Source organism: Sinocyclocheilus rhinocerous, unplaced genomic scaffold, assembly GCF_001515625.1.
Source record: "Sinocyclocheilus rhinocerous isolate Xijiao unplaced genomic scaffold, SAMN03320098_v1.1 scaffold228, whole genome shotgun sequence".
In the NCBI taxonomy this organism is placed as follows: domain Eukaryota; kingdom Metazoa; phylum Chordata; class Actinopteri; order Cypriniformes; family Cyprinidae; genus Sinocyclocheilus; species Sinocyclocheilus rhinocerous.
In genome coordinates, this window is record NW_015634565.1 from 6,562 (window position 1) to 30,298 (window position 23,737).

Consider the following 23,737-nt stretch of genomic DNA (forward strand, 5'->3'; position numbering starts at 1 on the left):
GACTGACATTCAATCACCTAGAAAACCTGCATTCAATCTTACAAAAAACAAACCACATTCATCTGATTTGAAGCAGAAACACACGCCAAGTCAGACGCACAGGAAGCCGAGAAACTTGTTTTTATCTCACTGCAGCATCCTAACCGCCGAAAAACTAGATTCTATGATTATATGTGATGCGATGGACATCATTAAATCATCACGATCACTCACACATGAACATATGAGTCTGGTTTTCCATCTGAAATCACAGCCCAGCTGATATCTGCTCTTAAACAAACACACCGCTCTCTGTCTGTTTTCACAACCAAACCACACGCTTCCCAAACACCATAACCATGACTGCAGTAATAACAATTTGTGAAAGTACAGAAACACGACTCTTTATAGTGTGCGACATGTATTTGGACAGACAGATGAATGGTTCTGATGTCTGGTCTGGAGGTGGCTTTTGGACTGACAGGAACCAGAAACCCTGCAGAACCATCAACACACACAGTATGACTGCAATGATCATACTCACACACTTAGTGAGGGTTAGTGATCTGAACAAACCTCTAACTCTACGTTATAAACTAGATTTTATATAGAGGTTTGAACTGGTTTCTAATAATTAACACACACACACACACTCACACACTCACACACTCACACACACACATAAATTTATATATTATACATTTTAAGTATTTTTGTTCTAATGCCAAATCAATTAAGCAATCAAAAATATCTCCATCACTTTATAATAACACCTTTTTTATTTTATTTTTAATTATGAGTGCTCAGATATGGTTTGAGCCGTTGCTCAGTGTAGTGTAGTCACTGAAGGTGTGTGAGGATGCTGTGTTGAGGTGTGTAACTCACCGCAGGTGTGTATGATGCTAAGGTATTTGCGGGTGCCGCGGTAACAGGGGTCGCCGAACTCTTGTGTCGAGGCGCGGACCACACAAGAGCGTTTCCCCTGGCAACGTGATGTCATCACCTGCAGAGCCACATCTGACGAGCAGTCTGGAATCACATGACACGTCAGGTGAGAGCTCAGCACACACACACACACACACACACACACCACAGATAGTATAACTCTCTCTTTCTCTCTCTCTCACTCACTCACTCAGTCACTCACTCACTCACCCACACACACACACACACACACACACGAGAACTCCTGGATAGTACTGCTGTAAAGGATCACTGCCCTCTAGTGTTCAAACACACTGTCTCACAGCTCTGTAGATTTATTCATGTGCTTTACTGTAATTACATAAAATCATATTCAAGCAACACAGAACAGGTGATTTGAGAATAGTTTGTGTTTGGGTAATTCTAAGAATAAACCTGATACAAAATAGCTGAGAAAATGCAACTGAAGATCAATTTAGCGGCATTTTACTATTTTTCCCTTATACATTTTAATGCATTGAAATTCAAAATGTGACATGAGTGAAATGTTCATAATTTAGGGCAGATTACAAAAAATATTAAAGGCTGTCGGATATTTTTCATTTGGGAGAAATTTGACAGAAAACAGGCAAATAATTTCAATTTCATAACAATACTCTGGTTTACAATGTTTTCTGTTATTTTAGCCATAAAATAAATTATTAAAAGCAAAACAACAAAAACTTTATGATATAATACATTTTAAATATGTTTTGATCTAACTACAATTATTTTATTTATTTATTTATTTAAAGACATGAGTAAACAATACATTCAGTGTTTTCTGTTATTTAACCATAAAATAAATCATTAACAGCAACAAACAAAAAGCCTTTTTTATAAATTTTTAAATATTGTTTGTTTTAATTAAAATATATAGAATTTTTTTTTTTTACTTGTAATTAATATTTATTTTATAATATATTATCATATTCATTTACTATTTTATTTATTAATTTAGATATTAATAAACAATACTTTCAGAATATTTCTGTTGTTGTAGTCATAAAATAAATCTTTAGAAGCAAGCAACACATAAAAAGCCTTATTATTATCCAATTTTAAATATTTTTGTTGTAAAATATTTTGTTTCTAATTTTTTTATTTATTAATAAACAACATGAGCATACGATACTTTCATTGTTTACTGTTATTTTAGCCATAAATAAATAATTAAAAGCAACACATGAAAAGATTTATTATATTATAATATATATATATATTATTTCCTTATTAAGTACTTTTTTTAAAAGTATGCTAAAGTGCACTTCTTTTTCACAAGGGGACGTGTGCCATTATTTTATTTTGTATTTTAAAATTCCTCACCATCACATGTCTCCCAGAGCAAGTGGTGGATGAGCGATGTGGACACATGACACGTCAGGTGAGAGCTCAGCACACACACACACACACACACACACACACACACACACACACACTATAGACTTCTACTGACTGACAAAAAAATCAGTGTTTGCTTCACTTAGACATCATTGCTCCAATTGAAGATGTTCCTGAATGTTATCAACTGGAGAATTTGTCATTTCAAGACACAATGTTGCCAGCAAATTCTGGTTCAACTATGAACCAGTGTTATTTTAGTATTGAGTTGAAAAGTCTGAATTATTGGTTCTGAAAATATAACTAAAATAAAAAAAAAAAGCTATTTAGAAATATAAATCTAAAGAATGACAAAAGCACATAAAATTAGTAAAACAAATTAGTATAATTGAAATACTATTATAGTTCTTACAGTTTGAATTACTTGTTATTTTTCTATTTTTGAATTTCATCTCAATTTTTCTTGAAGTTTTAGTAATTGTCATTTAATCAGGTTTTTAATTTTTTATTTCAGTTTCAGTTGTAGTTATTTTAGTATATCATGTTAAACTGTGTAGCTATCGCTAACTAAAACTAAAACTTTAGCTAAAACTAAGCAAAATCATTGAAATCATACATTGAAATAAAATTAAATATTTATATTAGATGACAAAAACTTAAGCATAAAGAAAATTACAAATGAATAAAATTACTAACCGAACTAAAAATAAAACCGAAATTAACTGAAAAACTACAAATAACTGAAAGAAAATAAAGTGAAAAATGAACTGAAAGGAACAAATTAGAACTATTTCGAAATATTTAAAAACTGAATAAAAATGACAAGAGCACATCACAAAATTACCAAAAAAAAGTTAGTATCACTGAATATATTATTATACTTTAACTAGTATGGCTATTACTATTTTTCAATTTCATTTGAACTTTTCTTTAAGTTTTAGTAATATTGCTGTGTTTGTCATTTATTATGTTTTTAAATATGTGTATACAGTTTTTAATTTTTATTTTAAGTTTTAGTTACTTTAGTACATTGCGATAAAGTAAAACTTGGCAACTAGCTGAAATAAAATAGATTTTTTATTTTAATTTTATTTCAGTTAAAGTTTATTTTGGTTATTAGTTATTTTATTTATTTATTTTTTTTTTAGCTTTAGTTTACTATAATAATAATAACCCTAGTATGAACGAGTGGTACCGTCACAGCTCTGAATAAATGAAATGTTTCCCTAAAGGGTTTGAACTCTCTGAACATGTTTTACTTTCGCACACACAGAACAATGAAGCCAGACTGATGAACATCGAACAGATTCTGCTCTCTGCAGACAGACCATACCAGACGTGTGTGTGTGTTCATGTTTGGGCTTGTTGTCCGCCCGTCATTGTGTCTCTAACACTTGATTTCATGGACTCTGCAGGGGAAGATGAAACTGCAGCCGCCGCTCACAACAAGCAGATGGCAACATGATCACATAAACACACAGCATGTTCTCTTAAAACATACTTGACTTTAAAAATGCCCTATAATTATATCATTTAGTGAAAGTACTTCAAATCTTTAATATGTTGCTATTTCAGTGCTGCTTTTCTTCTGAATTTGAGAGGTTTGAAGCCGCTATATCCTGACAATCTGCAGGTTATGTGATTCTCAAAAGCATTGGCTGTGTCTTGTTCACACCACTTCATTTCCCACTGGACTAATCATGCTTTTATTTCAGGAAATTGCACAAAGTCAGCCAATCAGATTAGAGCTGGCAGGATGGAGAAGGTGTGTCAGTGAAGGGACTAACAGACTGCTAGCTAACATGTTCACCAAAAAGTGGAAAATATCATTAACAATATTTCTGTTCCTTTAACTGGTGTTGTCATTGTTAAAAAAAAAACTAAAGACAAAACTATTAAAAACATTTTTGTTCTTTGAAATAAAATGAATATAAATTTATAAATATAAATATTAGATGAAAACTAAAAATGAAAATATAAGAAAATATATATCATCATATAAGAAGAAAAAGAAATTGTTGTCTTGGCAATTAACTAACATAAGTTTAAAGTGCTAAAACTACTAATTGAATAAACTCAAACTCAAACTTGTTTTTAACTATAAAACAAAATTACTAAAAATTAAGATAAAATTAATTACAATTAAAATGAAGGACCTCTAGTGTTTAATAAATTCTAGAATATATTTTTATGATAGTTTATTTAAACTTTCTGGATCACTTGGAATAATTATATAAGATTAAATTCAATTATTATAATGTAATGTACTGTAATATAACTATATATATATATATACACACACACACACACACACACACACATTCAGACTGGGCCGAAGGTTTACCTTCCAACAAGACAATGACCCTAAGCACACAGCTAAAATAACGAAGGAGTGGCTTCACAACAACTCTGTTACTGTTCTTGAATGGCCCAGCCAGAGCCCTGACTTAAACCCAATTGAGCATCTCTGGAGAGACCTAAAAATGGCTGTCCACCAATGTTTACCATCCAACCTGACAGAACTGGAGTGGATCTGCAAGAGGGAATGGCAGAGGATCCCCAAATCCATGTGTGAAAAACTTGTTGCATCTTTCCCAAAAAGACTCATGGCTGTGTTAGATCAAAAGGGTGCTTCTACTAAATACTGAGCAAAGGGTCTGAATATTTAGGACCATGTGATATTTCAGTTTTTTTTTTTTAATAAATCTGCAAAAATGTCAACAATTCTGTGTTTTTCTGTCAATATGGGGTGCTGTGTGTACATTAATGAGGAAAAAAAATTAACTTAAATGATTTTAGCAAATGGCTGCAATATAACAAAGAGTGAAAAATTTAAGGGGGTCTGAATACTTTCCGTACCCACTGTATATATATATTTGTACAGTCTGGATCACAAATAAATTTGTTCTAATTTGTTATGTTTTTTTTTAATGAATTAGAATTAAAATAAACTATAAACTTTTAATAATAAAATTTAAATTTTCTAGGTGTAATCTGTGCTCATAAACACAATGACATATAAAGAGAACAATCACACAAAATTATGAGAAAGGTCAAAGTTCATCACCTACAGCCCCTCATTGGTAAAAATACATCTGTCCACTAGTTAGAGGTTAATAAAGAAAGTCTGAATGGGTCAGAATTAGACCAGAACCAGTGAGAGAAACACAGAAGTGACACAGAACACCCAGAGAGAGAGAGAGAGAGAGAGAGACGGCACACTTACAGATCCATTAACACTAAGCATGAGTTCAGCTCCAAGCATCAGTCACTGAAGATCTGAGGAGCGGAGACACGTCGTCACCTCACGACTAATGGCTTGAACTAATGTCAGAGGTCAAAGGTCACGGAGTCGTGTTCGTAAACAGAGAGCGGCTCGCTGGTAGAGATCTGATTTATGAACAGTATAACCAGCCGATGCTGTCAAAGTTAAAGCTGAAGAAACTATTTACTGTGCCGCTGGGATACATCGCCTCTCTTATGACAGACCCGGATCTAACGCTTCTTCTGACACCGCACTGCAGATCTAGTTCTGGTGAGAGAAAAACCCCGGGGTCACTTTCAGTCCTCCATCACGGACAAATCTGAGTTTACAGCTCTGGATGCGGTAAATATGAGGCGTGGGAACTGTACAGAAACACATGGAGGACGTGAACTTTGTGTTTCTGCGAGGTGTTAGAGCAAAGTACACTATCTTCAAAAGAAATTATATTTTATACAGTATATAAATTATATATAATTATACTTTCATTAAGCAGTGATGCATTATAAACTGATCAAAAGTCACAGTAAAGACATTTCTAATGTTATAAAAGATTTTTGTTTTAAATAAACGCTGTTCTTTTGAACTTTCTATTCATCAAAGAGTCCTGTTTCCACAAAAATATGAAGCAGCACAACTGTTTTCAACACTGATAATAATCAGAAATGTTTCTTGAGCAGCAAATCAGCATATTAGAATGATTTCTGAAGATCATGTGACACTGAAGACTGGAGAAATTATGCTGAAAATTCAGCTTTGATCACAGAAATAAATCACATTTTAAAACACATTAAAATAGGAAACAGTTATTTTAAATTGTAATAATATTTCACAATTTTACTGCATTTTTGATCAAATAATATATGCAGTCTTAGTGAGCAGAAGAGATTTGTAAAAAAAAAGAAAAGAATAGTGTAATTAAAATTATTTTAAAAATAGTATAACTTAAATATATATAATTTAAATTTATTAAAATAGGAAACAGTTATTTTAAATTGTAATAATATTTCACAATTTTACTGCATTTTTGATCAAATAAATGCAGCCTTGGTGAGCAGAAGAGACTTCTTTCAAAAATGTTTAAAAATCTTACCGACCCCAAAATTTTGAACAGTAGTTTATATATAGTATTAAGATGGAGATATTAAATTCATAACATAATTAGTAAAATTATTGTCATTGATACTCTATATTTATAGTTATTCTCTGAAAAAAATTAAATTTAAGTGATTAAAATTACTGGAACATTTGAAAAAATATTAGGAAAAATTATGAAAAAAAGAGAAAAATAGTATTGTGTAGTATAATGCGCAATAATAACAAATATACTGTGATTTTTTTTTTTCAAAATTGATAATAATAAAAAAAAGTCTTATTGTGTACATTGTTCTAAATATAAAAAATATTCTGGAAATAATTCTAGAGAAAATGCAACAAAGATGTAACAAAGGCTGTGTGGATGATGAAAAAATTTATCAATATTATCGTAGCTCACGTTTCATATTCAAATCGAATTCTGATGTATAACAAAAAATCAGTTCCTGCTGAATATTCAGTTTCACTCAAATCAAATCCAATTTTGAAGTCTATCAGTCTGTAAGTTCTGACTGATTTAGTTTTAATGGCTTTAATGACCTTTAACTCTCACAGATGGAGGTTCTTGAGCAGCTTCTGGTGAAACAGAGACGGGACGTCCAGAGAGAAAAACAGACCCCATTAACCCCGTCACAGAGTCCAGTGTCAGAGTGATTAGTCAAGCGCTGCTTAAGAGGCTGGTGTTTTCTCTCGCCCGCCCACACACACACACACACATTCACTCACTCACTCACTCACTCACTCACTCTCACACGCTCACACACTCACACACACACACACACACATGCTCACACGCTCACACACACACACACACACACATGCTATTTCAGTGCTGCTTTTCTTCTGAATTTGAGAGGTTTGAAGCCGCTATATCCTGACAATCTGCAGGTTATGTGATTCTCAAAAGCATTGGCTGTGTCTTGTTCACACCACTTCATTTCCCACTGGACTAATCATGCTTTTATTTCAGGAAATTGCACAAAGTCAGCCAATCAGATTAGAGCTGGCAGGATGGAGAAGGTGTGTCAGTGAAGGGACTAACAGACTGCTAGCTAACATGTTCACCAAAAAGTGGAAAATATCATTAACAATATTTCTGTTCCTTTAACTGGTGTTGTCATTGTTAAAAAAAAAACTAAAGACAAAACTATTAAAAACATTTTTGTTCTTTGAAATAAAATGAATATAAATTTATAAATATAAATATTAGATGAAAACTAAAAATGAAAATATAAGAAAATATATATCATCATATAAGAAGAAAAAGAAATTGTTGTCTTGGCAATTAACTAACATAAGTTTAAAGTGCTAAAACTACTAATTGAATAAACTCAAACTCAAACTTGTTTTTAACTATAAAACAAAATTACTAAAAATTAAGATAAAATTAATTACAATTAAAATGAAGGACCTCTAGTGTTTAATAAATTCTAGAATATATTTTTATGATAGTTTATTTAAACTTTCTGGATCACTTGGAATAATTATATAAGATTAAATTCAATTATTATAATGTAATGTACTGTAATATAACTATATATATATATATACACACACACACACACACACACACACACATACTGTATATATATATATATATATATATATTTGTACAGTCTGGATCACAAATAAATTAGTTCTAATTTTTTATGTTTTTTTTAATGAATTAGAATTAAAATAAACTATAAACTTGTAATAATCAAATGTATATATACAGTGGGTACGGAAAGTATTCAGACCCCCTTAAATTTTTCACTCTTTGTTATATTGCAGCCATTTGCTAAAGTCATTTAAGTTAATTTTTTTTCCTCATTAATGTACACACAGCACCCCATATTGACAGAAAAACACAGAATTGTTGACATCTTTGCAGATTTATTAAAAAAGAAAAACTGAAAAATGCTCAGTATTTAGTAGAAGCACCCTCTTGATCTAATACAGCCATGAGTCTTTTTGGGAAAGACGCAACAAGTTTTTCACACCTGGATTTGGCGATCCTCTGCCATTCCTCCTTGCAGATCCTCTCCAGTTCTATCAGGTTAGACACCGACACACAGACAATCACAAACACAAACACACACTCACACACTCACACACACACACACACACACACACACACACACACTCACAAAAAGCTCTTATTTATTGCTGCATTTTGCCAAGCAAAGACAAAAGGGGGGGAAAAACAAGCAGACTTGATACTGTATACGATGGTGAATGTCGTCATAACACTTTACCTATAATATAGTATAATTTTACCTATAATAACAGCCTTACCTATGATTAAAAGTCTCTTTGTGCCAAATTCGCTGTACTTCAACAAATCAATCTGTGTCTGCACACTGAAGGTGAAAATGTCTCACACGACACAATAACAGCCAATCAGAACATCCAACCTGTCACTAAATGATGTAAATACAGGTCTCAACCTCATTATCTACTAACAAAACACATTTACTGTAACACACCCACAAAAACAACACTAACCACATCACAAACACTGAGAAAAGAGTCGACCTGGAGCCAAACGTGTCCACCTCAGCTGTGTGGGTGTGCAGTGAGTTGATATGAACACACACATACACACACACATACACACACACTCTCACTCACACACACACACACACACACACACACACACAAACACAAACACACACACACACACAGCCTCCAGGAGTGTAAGAGGAGATGAGATTAGCTGCTACTCATCTCAAGACAAAAAGAGAGTGACGTTTTGACCAAATTTCCTCCCACACATTCCAGAAGTTTCCTTGAATTCAAGCATGTTCCTGGTGAACCAGAACCCCTCAGATACACACCCATGCCACAAACAGCATGGCTTTCAGCTTTGATGCTGGAACAGTAACAACGAGACATATTCCACACACACACACAGATACAAACCGAAACATGTAGAAACAGGAGAAATGAAGCCGTGAAACCAAACAACTGACATGACGTGATGTCATTCACATTTACACAGGTGCTGTAGGATCTGTGTTTCTGTGTGTGTGTGTGTGTGTGTGTGTGTGTGTGTGTGTGTGTGTTGAAGACGCTTGGGTAATTGCATAAGAGGTTGTTAATAAGAGGTTGTTTCTTAATCCAAACAGGCTGACGTCAAAAGATTTACGTTAAAAAATGATCACATTCTGTCTTGTAAAATGATAAAACATCTTGCAAAATTATCAACTTCAGCTTTAAAAAAAAAAAAGAAGATATATAGATATAGATATAGATATAGATAGATATTTACAGTTGAAGTCAAACTTTCACATACACCTTGCGGAATCTGCAAAATGTTAATTATTTTACCAAAATAAGAGGGATCATACAAAATGCATGTTATTGTTTATTTAGTACTGACCTGAATAAGATATTTCACTTAAAAGATGTTTACATATAGTCCACAAGAGAAAATAATAGTTGAATTTATAAAAATGACCCCGTTCAAAAGTTTACATCCCCTTGATTCTTAATACTGTGTTGTTACCTGAATGATCCACAGCTGGGTTTTTTTGTTTAGTGATAGTTGTTTATGAGTCCCTTGTTTGTCCTGAACAGTTAAACTGTCTGCTGTTCTTCAGAAAAATCTTTCAGGTCCCACTAATTCTTTGGTTTTCCAGCATTTTGTGCATTTGAACCATTTCCAACAATGACTGTATGATTTTGAGATCCATTTTTTCACACTGAGGACGACTGAGGGACACATATGCAACTATTACAGAAGGTTCAAACTCTCTCTGATGCTCCAGAAGGGGGGTGAAAACTTTTGAACAGAATGAAGATGTGTACATTTTTCTTATTTTGCCTAAATATCATATTTTTTCATTTGGTACTGCCAGAAGCTGAAGAAGATGTTTCCCAGAAGACAAAATAAGATACAGTTACCCTGATCTTCAAATTCAAAAAGTTTTCACACCCAGGCTCTTAATGCATCGTTTTTCCTTTTGGAGCATCAGTGAGCGTTTGAACCTTTTGTAATTTAAATACATATGAATTTTAATACATAATACTATTTATATTAATGTATTTAATAATTAATTTATATTATATTACTTATATATAACTGCTTGGTATGTTCGATTTACCAATTCTGAAAAGTAAATAATATAATACAAATAAATAAATATAAATAAGTACATACATGCATTTATTTTTATTACATGTTCAAATTTCTGACTCTTGAAAACAGCACAAAATCCAGTCAGATTGGAGCTTTTGATCAGATTTAGTCATTTAATGATTGCCATCTTTGTGTAACCTTCATTAGAAAGTCAATAAACAGTCCATGAGCAGTTTGAGACTGGAACTAGCCTAAACCCAAATCCAACAGGGTTTTTCCACAATGATAGAGCTGATAGAGATAGAGAGTTTGCAAAAAAGACATTTAAAAAGAAATCTCACTTGAGGTCTTGATAGTGTAAAGTAGCATAATTGTCATTATTTTACAGCTGAACCTGATGAAGTCTGAGTTCTTACCGACAGACGGTGCCCTCCGGTGGTGTGGAGGACATTCCAGCGTTCCCTGCTGTGTGCGGCCAAACATAGCCGAATAAACCGCGATTTGCATCCCTGTCTTACAGCCCAACCGCAAGCGCTCGCCTTCACACACCACTTTACTCTTATACTCACCTACAGAGAGAAAACACACAGTCATAGCAAAACACTATTCATGACTCGTTTTACTTTTAAAATACATTAAATAAACAGTTCATTTAAATTGTAATAATATTTCACAAAATTATTGTTTTAATAAAAAAATTATTACTGCATTTTTTTTTTATCAAATACACTAAAAAAAGTTTGGAATCATAAAGATTTTTGTTGTTTTTGAAAGAAGCCTCTTATGCTCACTAAAGCTGCATTTATTTGATCACTGTTTTTACTGTATTTGTAATCATTCTTGGCAACCGTAATTTGATGCATTTATATGCGAAACAGCTTATATAACGAAAAATACATAGGGCTGGACCAGGGTTATTATAGTGAGCTAAACATTAACTGAAATAAAATATTAAAAATACTTAAATTTATTTTATTTCAGCAAGTTGCCAAAGCAACATTTCTCATTTTCATTAACTTTATGTATTAAAACAGCTAAAACTGAAACAACTATATAGTCATAATAATAAAAAAAATTATAATAAATAAACAAAAAAAAAACCTAATAAAATGACAAAAGCACAAAACAAAATGAAAAAATATTTTATAGAAAAAAAGCTTAATATAAATATTAAAAAACAATATCTAAAAAATTACTAAAATTTAAAAACTGAAATAACAAATAAAGTAAAAAAATAAATATTAACATAAAATAAAACTATACAAAAAAACAATAACTAATAAAATCAACCAAAACTGAAAAAAACGATATAGTCATATAAAAAACAACAATAATTAATAAAAATGAGAAAAGCACACAACAAAATTACTAAAATGAAAATGAAAATGGAAAACCATTCAAAATGTCTTTTTAAAAGAACATAATAGTATTTCAGTTATACTAAAACAACACTGGGCAGAACTTCTTATCCATTTTATCATGAATAATATGGTGACATCAGCTGAAAGGAACATGTTTTAAAGGGGTCATATGATGCGATTTCAATTTTTCCTTTAAATAAAAGTCCCATTTTCATTTCAACTCGACTTTAAACCGAGCCCATCTGTGCATCTGTAGAGCTTTAACAGACACAGTGACCCGTAACTGAAGTGCAGAGTTTTATTTCTCAGACCTGCATGAGAGGCAGAACAGAAGTGGACAGATTTCTCTCTGCTCAGCTACCAGAACACAATAATCTGTGTGTGTGTGTGTGTGTGTGTGTGTGTGTGTGAGACTCACTCGGCCTGCACTTGTACCGCACACTGAGGTATTTGCTGACGGTGGGACAGGGGTCCGTCCCAAACAAACGACTGTTGACAAGAACATGACATCTCCTCCTGTCCTCACATTCATCCAGCATCTTCTGCAGAGAGACAGACAGATCCATACACAGACAGACCCAGACAGATCCAGACAGACAGACCCAGACAGATCCAGACAGACAGACAGATCCAGACAGACAGACAGACAGACATACAGACCCAGACAGACAGACAGATTCAGAGAGACAGACAGACAGACAGATCCAGACAGACAGACAGACAGACCCAGACAGATCCAGACAGACCGACCCAGACAGATCCAGACAGACAGACAGACAGACAGATCCAGAGAGACAGACAGACAGACAGATCCAGACCCAGACAGATCAAGACAGACAGACAGACAGATCAAGACAGACAGACAGACAGACAGACAGACAGACAGACAGAAAGACAGACAGATCCAGACAGACAAACAGACCCAGACAGATCCAGACAGACAGACAGACAGATACAGACAGACAAACAGACCCAGACAGATCCAGACAGACAGACCCAAACAGATCCAGACAGACAGACAGATCCAGACAGACAGACAGATCCAGACAGACAGAATGCTTTCATTTAGGTACATGCATTCCATGGCTTTCATTTTTCCCGCAGTAGATTCCTTCCCTCCGGGCACAAAAACACACAGACTGTAATTTTACTCCGGCACACAGTGCTGTACATGTGTGTGTTTATAGCGTGTGTTTATAGTGTGTGGTTTTAGCGAGCGTGTAAGCGTAAATCACGCGTGTGTGTGCTGTCAGAGACGCTGCAGTTCAAAAGAGCTACTGCCACGTAAATCAGAGTCACACACACCTTCATCAGCTATGTTTGGATATTAAACACATTTAATGCACAAAAACAAAATACAGCCTTATTATTAATATTAGTGGTTCAACGGATCACAAATCTCACGGTTCGGATCACATGCGCTGTGTGTGCGGCTGTGCACGTAGAGAACAGCGCGTGAATAACGAATCGAGTTCCCTTCGCCTTTTCTCTCTGGAATTGTTTAAAATTCGCTTGCTTGTGTAATTACGAACAAATTATAAACTTATACTATATTACGGTTAAATTTTGCAATTAATCCACGGATCACATGCGTGCCGAACCGTGGGGCTTGGTCTGTACGGATCACGGATCAACTACGATCCGTTTAACCACTAATTAATATACTGTGCTACACACATAGAGTGAAATATATGAAGAACTTTCATATGTTTCATAAGAAACCCTTTTACTTCTTTAATTTGATGTATTTTTGTATGACACAAAAATATTCTACAAGAAAAAAAATGTAGGGCAGAACTTTCATTCATCTGGAATCAGTGTTGTTACTGGTAATTAAAGCTAAAATTAGATAAAATTATTCATATTTGATTAAAAACTTAAACTTAAAAAAACGTACATGAATATAAGAAATGTTGCAACTGAAATAAAATAAATGTAAGTTTTACTTAAGTTACCAAAACTAAAACTGAAATGAAAAATAAATTAAAGCCAAATACAATTATTTAAAAAAAACTATTTCTAATAAAATGACAAAAGCACAAATCAAAATTACTCAAATTTAAAAACTGAAATAAAAAATTAATGCTAAACAGAAATATTAAAAAACAAAAAGACAAAAAACAAAATGGAACTTAAAAACTGAAATAAAAGTAAATTAAAGCTAAATAGAAATATTAAAAAAAACAATAACTAATAAAAAATTATTCATTACAAAACTAATTACAAAAACTTTAAAAATGAAATAAGAAATAAATGAAAACTAAATAGAAATATTAAAAAGTAATAAAATGACAAAATAATGTAACAAAATGACTAACCTTAAAAACTGAAATAAAGAAATAAATTAAAGATAAATAGAAATGTTTAAAAATAAGAGAATAACAAAAGCACATAATAAAATTACAATCCTTAAAATTTTAAATAAAAATGAAAGATAAATAGAAATACTGAAAAAAGACGACAAAAGTGCATAACGAAATTACTAACCATAAAAACTGAAATAAAAAATTAAAGCTAAAAGACTTAGCTTTAAAAAAAAAATATATATATATATAACATTACTAAAACGTAAACTAAAATTAATATGAAAACTAAAATAAAAAAAAATAAATATTAATAAATAGTATAACAGTACTGGATGGTGTAAAGATTAAATATCTCTATTTCTCTTATCAATATTTACCTGCAAGGATGTGGACACATGACAGGAAGTGATGTCATGCACTGAGCGTGGTCCAGCACTGCTATAAGGGTTTGGGCACTGAGGTGAGTGGGCGGGGTCTGTTCTGCCGTAGAAAGCTGATTGGACGGTGATGTATTTAATTGCGAGTTTAGCGAGCAGTTTTTGAGATTTCAGGGTTCCCTCATTCATTTAGATGCTTGGTCTTGTTTGAGCTGCCCGGAGGCGTTGCAAATATGGCGGCCGAGTGAACGGACTTTCCTTGAAAGGGAAGGATAATTTTGACTTTTTTTTCTCAGAAATGTGAGATATATACTCAGAATTGCTAGAAACAAAAAGTCAGAATTCTGAGAAAAAAGTCAGAATTGTGACATTTAATTGCATGAAATATGAACTCGCAATTCTAACTGCATCATATGATGTCAGAGTGATAAAGTCCACCCAAAAAATTTGTGTTAATCTCAAACAGAGATGCTAATCATAAATGTGAGCTTAAGATGAAAAAGAGCTTTGAAAAGCACAATAGCATTACAATATATATTTAAAATAGGCAAATAAACATGGTCGGCATGGTGTTTAATGTTGTGGTGTTATAATCGGCCTCAGATAAATGTCACACAAAGCTACTCAAATGCATTCATAACGAATGAATGAATAATGAAATAATCATGGAATACAGAAGGCCTGTTCTCCTGCTCATGAAAGGAATGCTGTACAATCCACCCGGGATTCCTCCGAGAGCTTTAGGCTTTCCGAACACAATCCCTCCTGCTATTGTTCTCGGACAGAAGCCAACATTCCAGCCTCTGATTGACAGCTCCTTTCACCAATCACGGTTCAAACGACAGACAACACCTGCGTGGGATCTCCGATCAGAGAGCGGCCTCTAGGCCAGCGATCACACCAATATGAAGCGCTCTAAAGCAGCTCAGGTGGAGGTTTACCTGAAGACGAGAATAAAACCAGGTCAAAACACCTAGCTACTGCTGCAGGGATCATATCATATCAATATGGAGAGAGAGTGTGTTTGAAACGGCATACTCAAGGAATTAAACAACATTTATGATCATTAAATATTACGGTTTGAAATGTTTAGCATGGCACATCCTATTAATATAGTTTATAATGCATTGCAGTAAGACATACTCTAGTATTCCATTCGGAAAACTGGAATGGAATGGAATACTAGTACACTTTTCAATGCAAACAACACAATACATAGCTTTTATTTTTATATTTTAAATTTAGGCGTTAGCAATTTTGTGGTGCTTTTGTCATTTTTTAGCTGTAATTTATATTTATTTATATTTATATAATTTTAGTAATTTAACGTAAACATATTTTATTACACTTAGTTACCAAGGCAATTTTAAAAAACGTTTTTGTGTTAGTTTGAATATCACAATTCAGACTTTTCAAATTATTATTTTTTAAATTCAAAATGGCAAGAAATAGCATAGTATATTGTAGTACTTATTAATATTTTGAAATAGCTTTTATTTTTATATTTATAACATTTTCATTTTACATTTGTTTTAGCATTTTTGTTGTGCTTTTATTACTTTTTGTTTTTTATATTTCTATTTAGCTTTCATTTCTATTTATTTCCGTTTATATTTAATAATTTTAGTATTTTGATGTAAACTTATTTTATTTCACTTAGTTGCAAAGGCTACTAATTTCATTAGGTCTACGTTGTTCAAGATGAGTTTTTTCCATCTAATATTCGTATATCATTTTATTTAAGCATTATTTTAGTTCATGCAAATGATATTTAATAGTTCACCATAGTTACCAATAACAGCACAGATACCACCGTGGAACCCAGTTATTATAATAATTTAGTTGTTGTTCAACTTTTTTAAATAATTGCATTTAATCCAAATTTTGTAATTCATGTCAAACAGTGAGTCAAGAGGACGTTACAAATCACAGTGGAAGCAGATCTAGGTCAAGTCGAGAGCATTGCATTGTGGGATACAGGGCTACACATTGTATACCGCAAATGTTGGCAAATGAAGCATGCATATGAAATACTGCAAAAATAGTATGAAAAGCGGGGAAAGCTGCAGAGCAGAGCCTAAAAAGGGGATGAAGTGGAAAAAGTGGAAGTGACAAGTCGTGCTCAATCATGTGATCATCTGAGGGGGTAAAAAGGGGTAATTTACCACCTTTCCAGTGCCCTAAAACACAGAAGCTGGATGAGAGACGGCCAGTAAGAAAAGACAGAAAACTTGTATGTGTGTGTTAGTTGTGCTGGAGTTTCCCCTCTGTTTAAATGATGCTGCGCTGTGATTGGTGGAGAGAGATGACGGCTGAATTCCATACGTCTGCAGAGTAACGTGAAGCAAAACACAATAAACACAGCAACACATGCACACACACGCACCCTCACACACAATCCAGCGGTCTGTCTGATCGCTGTTCAGTGTTATTTGTGAAAGGTGAACTGTGTGTGTGTGTGTGTGTGTCTATCCAGCATATTTCATTCTCTGAACATTTAACATTCACCAGGAGCGGAAACTACAACCAGAAACCCACCATATATAAACAGGTTTGGGGTCAGTAAGATTTTTTTTTAATGATTTTGAAAAGTGTCTGTGTCACCAAGGCGGCATTTATTTGATCATCAAGTACATTAAAACAGTAATATTGTGAAATATTATTACAATTCAAAATAACTGTTTTCTATGTGAATATTATGTTAAAATGTAATTTATTCCTGTGATCAAAGCTGAATTTTCAGCATCATTACTCCAGTCTTCAGTGTCACATGATCCTTCAGAAATCATTCTAATATGCTGATTTGCTGCTCAAGAAACATTTATTATTATTATTATTAATGTTGACAACAGTTGTGCTTCTTCTTTTTTTTCAGGATTCTTTGATGAATAGAAAGTTATAAAACAGCATTTATTTGAAGTACAAAGCTTTTGTAACATTTAGATAAATTCTTATTACTGAATGAAAGGATTCATTTATTTTGAACAGAAATTTATACATTTATTAAAAAACAACATGCATTGGTCATAATCTAATAAAGAGAATATTTTGCCCTTTTAAATAAAAATGTTTTCTGAAAGTCTGATTAAATAATGAGTGAGTTGAATTAACACGTGCACATAATGTGCCAAAAGCCGAAGCGGTGCGGCTAATCATTTTTAGTCCTCAGAAAGTCTTTAGCTTTGACTCACTGGAGCGGCACTAAAGCGCCTCTACTGCCGCCGGTGATGTTTTTGGAAAATTATAGAGCGGAGTTTAACATGAGAGAGCAGATATTGAGGAGGAATGCCCTCTAAACCCGAATGTAGCTGTGAGGAGAAGCTCTCCAGCCATCAGGAAGCTCAAACACACCCTAAACCACACAGCGAACGCTCGCAGGAAAACACTGCGCAAATAAATGGACAGCGGTCACAGCAAAGCTCAAAATAAGAAGATGATTTCGTTTAAAAACTCGGGATGACCTCACGTGACCTCAGAGAACAGGAAACACACTACAGTGTGCGTCAACATGGCACTACAATAGAGATTAGTAGCTGCTAATAAATTAAACAGATCAGCTGAAGGAGCTTAGATTAGATATTAGTGTTTTCAAGGAATAGTTCACCCCAAAATAATGTCAAAATTCTATTGTTATTGATTCACTATATTGTTTCAAACCTTATTTTCTTCCCTGCAAGAACTGTCATGCAGCAGTGAGTAAATGATGATTTGTATTTCATCATTTAAAGGACAGTACCTTAAAGGGACAGTACACCCCAAAATTGTAATTCTGTCGTCATTTATGTTGATTATGTCTTTCCAACGCTGTTTTGAAGATGAAGAACCAAACAGAATGTTTGTAACTATACTGAACCAACATTCTTTAAAATATTGTTTATGAAATGATTTCTCTCATTCATTTGATTTGGTGTTCAGCAGAATAACAAACACCAGAAAGCCCCAATACAGGTTGTTCCTGTAGTTTTAGTGATACACATGTACCTTTTACATTTGTGACGTCATAACGGCAATGATTTCCGAACAAACTATTTTTGCTGTGTCATTTAATCGTCTGGCTGAACTGGAGAGAAAAATGTGTGAAATAAAAATCGAAGATCCAAAAATATCTCCAAAAATCCATATGAAATGGTTTAATCCAAGGCTTGTAAAGAGATAAAATGGCTTTATATGATGGACTGATTTAATTTAGGCTTTTTTTTTTAAAACAATCTAAACAATGATTGACACCCATACATAGCCTACACATATGGCAAACACGGAAGCGTTATGATCTATATACGTGTGCGTACTGTATACGTGAATAAAAGTCTAAATTTAATATTTCAATGGAGAGACAAAAAGTCTTAGGTTTCATTAAAAATATCTTAATTTTGTTTAGAAGATTAACAAAAGTCGAACAGGGTTGGAATGACATGAGTGTAAGTAAATGATGGCAGCAATTTCACTTTTGGGTGTACTGTCACTTTAAGAGAAAATACTAAATGAAAATGTAAAGCAACCAGTTGAGTTTTTTTTGTATGTGCAGTTTAAATGCAGGTAAATCTGAAACAACACACAATAATAAACCAGAGTGTAGTAAAGTATATAAGTGAAGAAAAAAGAGAGCGATTCTATGACTACTTTAAGAGTGTTTTAAAGGATCAGGATGTGATCAGCTGGACAAAAGCTCCTTGTTCTCCTCCAGCTCTGCTGTGAAGGAGACCTGCTCTTCTTTCTGCTGCTGCTTTCTCTCACTGCTCATTTATGCATCCATCTATAGATATCATCTATCTTTTCCTTTGTCAAAAATGTGAATCTGTAGAAGATGTGCAACAGCCGATAGAGGCGTTATCAGAGATTAGCATTCCCACTCATCTCAGCTGCTCTGCTCCAATAAAACATCATATAATAAACATGAGCGATAATATAATGCACAAATATTTATCTAATCAGAATACACTGCAACATTTAAAACATGCTGTAGTTACAATTAGTAAAGGCTAACTCGGCCATGCTCAAAGCTTAACATCTTGTGTGTTTTACTTGCAGGGTTAAATGATGTTGGATAGTGAGAGAAACAGATAAAGCTGAAATATATATCAGCTATATATATATATATATATAATTATTTCTGCAGCACTATAGCATCACCACATGGATTTGCTAAAACAATAACTGAACACACACCTCAAATAGTCCATGCAGAAAAGTCACCACAAAAAGCTCTAAATACAATAATGAACGAGATTAATGAGGTTTAAAAATGAAGGACAACACTCTGTATTAAAGCACATTTGCTTCATTATCTAAATGAGGACACTCTGTACACTAAAGCTGATATTATGACTTCGAAAAAACTAAAACACTTCACTACACTACAACTATTCAATACAGTTTCAAAGTTTGGGGTCAGTGAGATTTTGATTTAAGAATTAAAACTTTTATTCAGCAAGGATGCATTAAATTGATCACAAGTGACTGATCAAAATGACATTTATGTTACATTTCTATTTTAAAATAGATGCTGTTCTTTTTAACTTTCCTAGCATGAAAGAATCCTTTAAAAATGTATCACAGTTTCCGTAAAAATATAAAGCAGCATAACTGTTTTCAACATTGATAATAATCAGAAATGTTTCTTGAGCAGTAAATCAGCATATTAGAATGATTTCTGATGGATCATGTGACACTGACGACAGCTCCGTGATGTCGTCATGGAGGAGTGGAAGAGGACTCCAGTGGCAACCTGTGAAGCTCTGGTGAACTCCATGCCCAAGAGGGTTAAGGCAGTGCTGGAAAATAATGGTGGCCACACAAAATATTGACACTTTGGGCCCAATTTGGACATTTTCACTTAGGGGTGTACTCACTTTTGTGGCCAGCGGTTTAGACATTAATGGCTGTGTGTTGAGTTATTTTGAGGGGACAGCAAATTTACACTGTTATACAAATTTTCAGAAACGTTTCAGAAGAGAACTCACAAGTGTCTCAAACTGTGCTCAGACTGGCCAAGATCCTTGCAATCAAAAGTCTCTTATCAAATTCTTCCAAAATCTGATGATCTGAGCTTTATAGGAATATACTATTCTCTACACATCAACACTCATCTTATTTAGTCCTATTTTAATAAATCTCCTCAGGGCTTTGAGGTGCTATATGACACACACACACATAGGTTTCACTGTTTTATGGGGACATTTCATAGGCGTATTTCATAATCCTCACCCTAACACAACCAGGATCTGCTCAGACACAGCTCACCTCTGTGTGTGTGAGGTGTTTTGATGAAGAACTCCTGCACAACATAAGGTATGTGTCTGCACAAGACAATTATCAAAACTAGATCATTTCTTTTTCTGAAGAAAATGTGTGCGGTGCTCACCTGAGCGAACCCCACTGCCACAATGCTAATATTTGGGGGGTTAATACGCAGTTGCTAGAGTGTTCTGTGCGGTTGCCAGTGCATTGCTATGTGGTTTCTATACTGTTGCTGGGCTTTTCCATCTGGTTTCTAAGCGACTGCTTACTGGTCAAATGTGTCAATATTCTGGTCTCTAGAGATACGGCTTTGGTTCCTTCTTCAATGTAAGTCTGGGGTTTTTCACCTGTTTTCCAGCACACCTCTCCTCAACAAGACACATGATTTTAGGAATCATTCATATACAGTATGATTTAAGGCTTTGGGCTTTATTCCTACTCCATAGTCATAAATCAAACCCTATATGAACAATAGTAATAGTGATGCTTGATTTAGCAAACATTGCTAATTAACAGCACAGAAAAGAGAAACGTGTGTGTGTATGATAGAGAGGGGTCCGGATGGGAAAAAGGGTCTTGGAGTTTGGGGAAGGGGGTCTTTTCTACAAACAGAAGGCAGCGGTTTCAAGTTCCACCTCCGGAACAAAGTGCCTGAGAAAACACACACACACACACACACACACACACACACAGAGCTCTATCCTCTTGGCTTTCTGGATTCTAGAGGTTATTAGAGCGCCTTTCACCTCAGCTAAACTCTCTGATTTCAAGCATTACTCTCTTCCGGCAGCGAGATTTTTCCATTTTGGCAGTAATGGGACGCAAAGAGATGGAGTGAGATTAGACTCGTAATGTGACAACAGTCATGAGCATTTGGTAACAGATGAATTTATAAAGAAAAACAGGTCTTTTAATCAGGTGATTAATCAAATTCTTACTTTTGCCAAAAACTATTTACATGTTCACAGATAGTCCAAATCAGAAGCAAGGTTACTATAGCTAATTAAACTAAAATAAAACGTTAAAAAATTTAAACTAAAATTATTTAAATAAAATAAATGTTAACTGAAATGAAATAAAAATCTATAAAAAACGATTTCAGATAGTTGCCAAGGCAACATTTATCATTGTAATTTAGTAGTTGTAACTAAGTAGTAAAATAATTAAACTTTTTTTTTACTAATTTAACTAAAATTTAAATTAAAACAAATGAAATTAAAGCAAATATAGGAAAATAAGAAAATAAATAATAAATAAATAAAAAAATTGAAAATATAAAAATAAAAACTGATTCAAAATAGTACTAAAAGCTATAATATTATCTTAATATATTAAAATAACACTAATTTGAAGTGAACACTACTTTCTTAAATTCATATTCCTGGTATTTAACTAGTGCACATTATTTAATAATATATTATTAAATAATATTAAAAAAGTAAAATAAATATATTAAAATTATTAAATATTTTTACAATTATTTAATAATATAAACTAAATTATATCAATTATATTTAATATTATATAATAAATTATATTAAATTAGAACAATACAGTATAATAAACTATAACAATATATAAATTGTTATTGTTAATTTATTATTAATTCACAAGCCAATCTAATTCAGATGCATAAAATTAAGTCACGCACTGTACTTACAGCTAAGTTTTCTGTTTCACTCGGAAATGAACTTTTTGAAAATTCTGATATAACTACATTTTTCATTTTACTTTAAATATGTCTGTAAAAACTCTGCTCATTCCTTCCATACAACATTTTTACAGTGAAAAAGTTACTTGCTCCTTTAAATGCCATTTTCTGCTGACATGAAGGCAGTACGACTGACAGACAGACATTCCTCTAGTCTTAATGGTGTATTGGGATCATCAAACGGTTTGACCTCAGTTGACCTCCTGACCCTTTAACAGCCACACATCCCATTCAGCGCCTCACTAAGCCCCACCCACAGCTCTATGAGCACTTTCACTGTAGTGAACACACACACAATGAATCTAAAAGCGTGTGTGTGTGAAGCTAATTAACCAAGATAAAACACAGCACACACAAAGGCACAAGGTTCCTGTAGGACAGATGTACAGGCCTGTTGCCCGGCAACAGATGCTCCGTCTCCATCGACAACTTCTGTCAGCCTCTTCAAGCACCTGTCAATCAAACGGACATTCCAGAGTGTGTGAGCGGACAGAACAACAACTCTCAACTGTGTTCAGCTGAAAATAACCAACAATCTTCCACTGATGTGTCTTTCTTTGACAGGACAGTGCAATCGTATTAAGTCGATTCTCAAAAAACAAGTCTGGCTCATATTTCACCTAAAAACTTTTCTTTTTCTTTTGTTTTTTGTTGCATTATTTAAACACATGTCCTGTTATTGTTGTTATTCTCATTGATATTTACTGTCTTGTTACTTTAGTATGGATGTTAACCATTCTGCGCATATTTTATTTTTATTTAAATCAGCAGAAATTAAAGGCAGAGCAGGAAATACTACCATGAAGTATAAATATTTTACAATTTAAATAAATATTTTTTCACATGACATGAAAATAATGTCACAGGCTTTGTTTTTATTTGATTTAAATTGTATAAATAATTAAAAAACTATAGTAAATAATTTTTTACCACTTTAATCAACAAGATTTGTTGTGTTTTTTTGGCATTTTATTTATTTATTTATTTCTATGTAGTTTTCATGAAGTTTTAGTTTTTGGTTATTTTAGTACGTAAATCTAAA

At 33.3% G+C, this 23,737-nt stretch overlaps 1 protein-coding gene across 1 annotated transcript in view; it reads right to left on the bottom strand.

Moving 5' to 3' along the window:
• The window catches only part of LOC107745903 (protein eva-1 homolog C-like), a 16,361-nt gene extending 1,425 nt beyond the window's left edge, over positions 1-14,936 (bottom strand). Inside the window, exons 1-5 of the mRNA XM_016559940.1 lie at positions 14,748-14,936; positions 12,483-12,606; positions 11,120-11,272; positions 865-1,008; positions 415-475 (exon numbers count right to left, since the gene is read on the bottom strand). Of these exons, the coding sequence (XP_016415426.1) occupies positions 415-475; positions 865-1,008; positions 11,120-11,272; positions 12,483-12,606; positions 14,748-14,936 (671 nt within the window). The remainder of the gene's footprint in view (positions 1-414; positions 476-864; positions 1,009-11,119; positions 11,273-12,482; positions 12,607-14,747) is intronic.
• Positions 14,937-23,737: the final 8,801 nt, after the last annotated feature.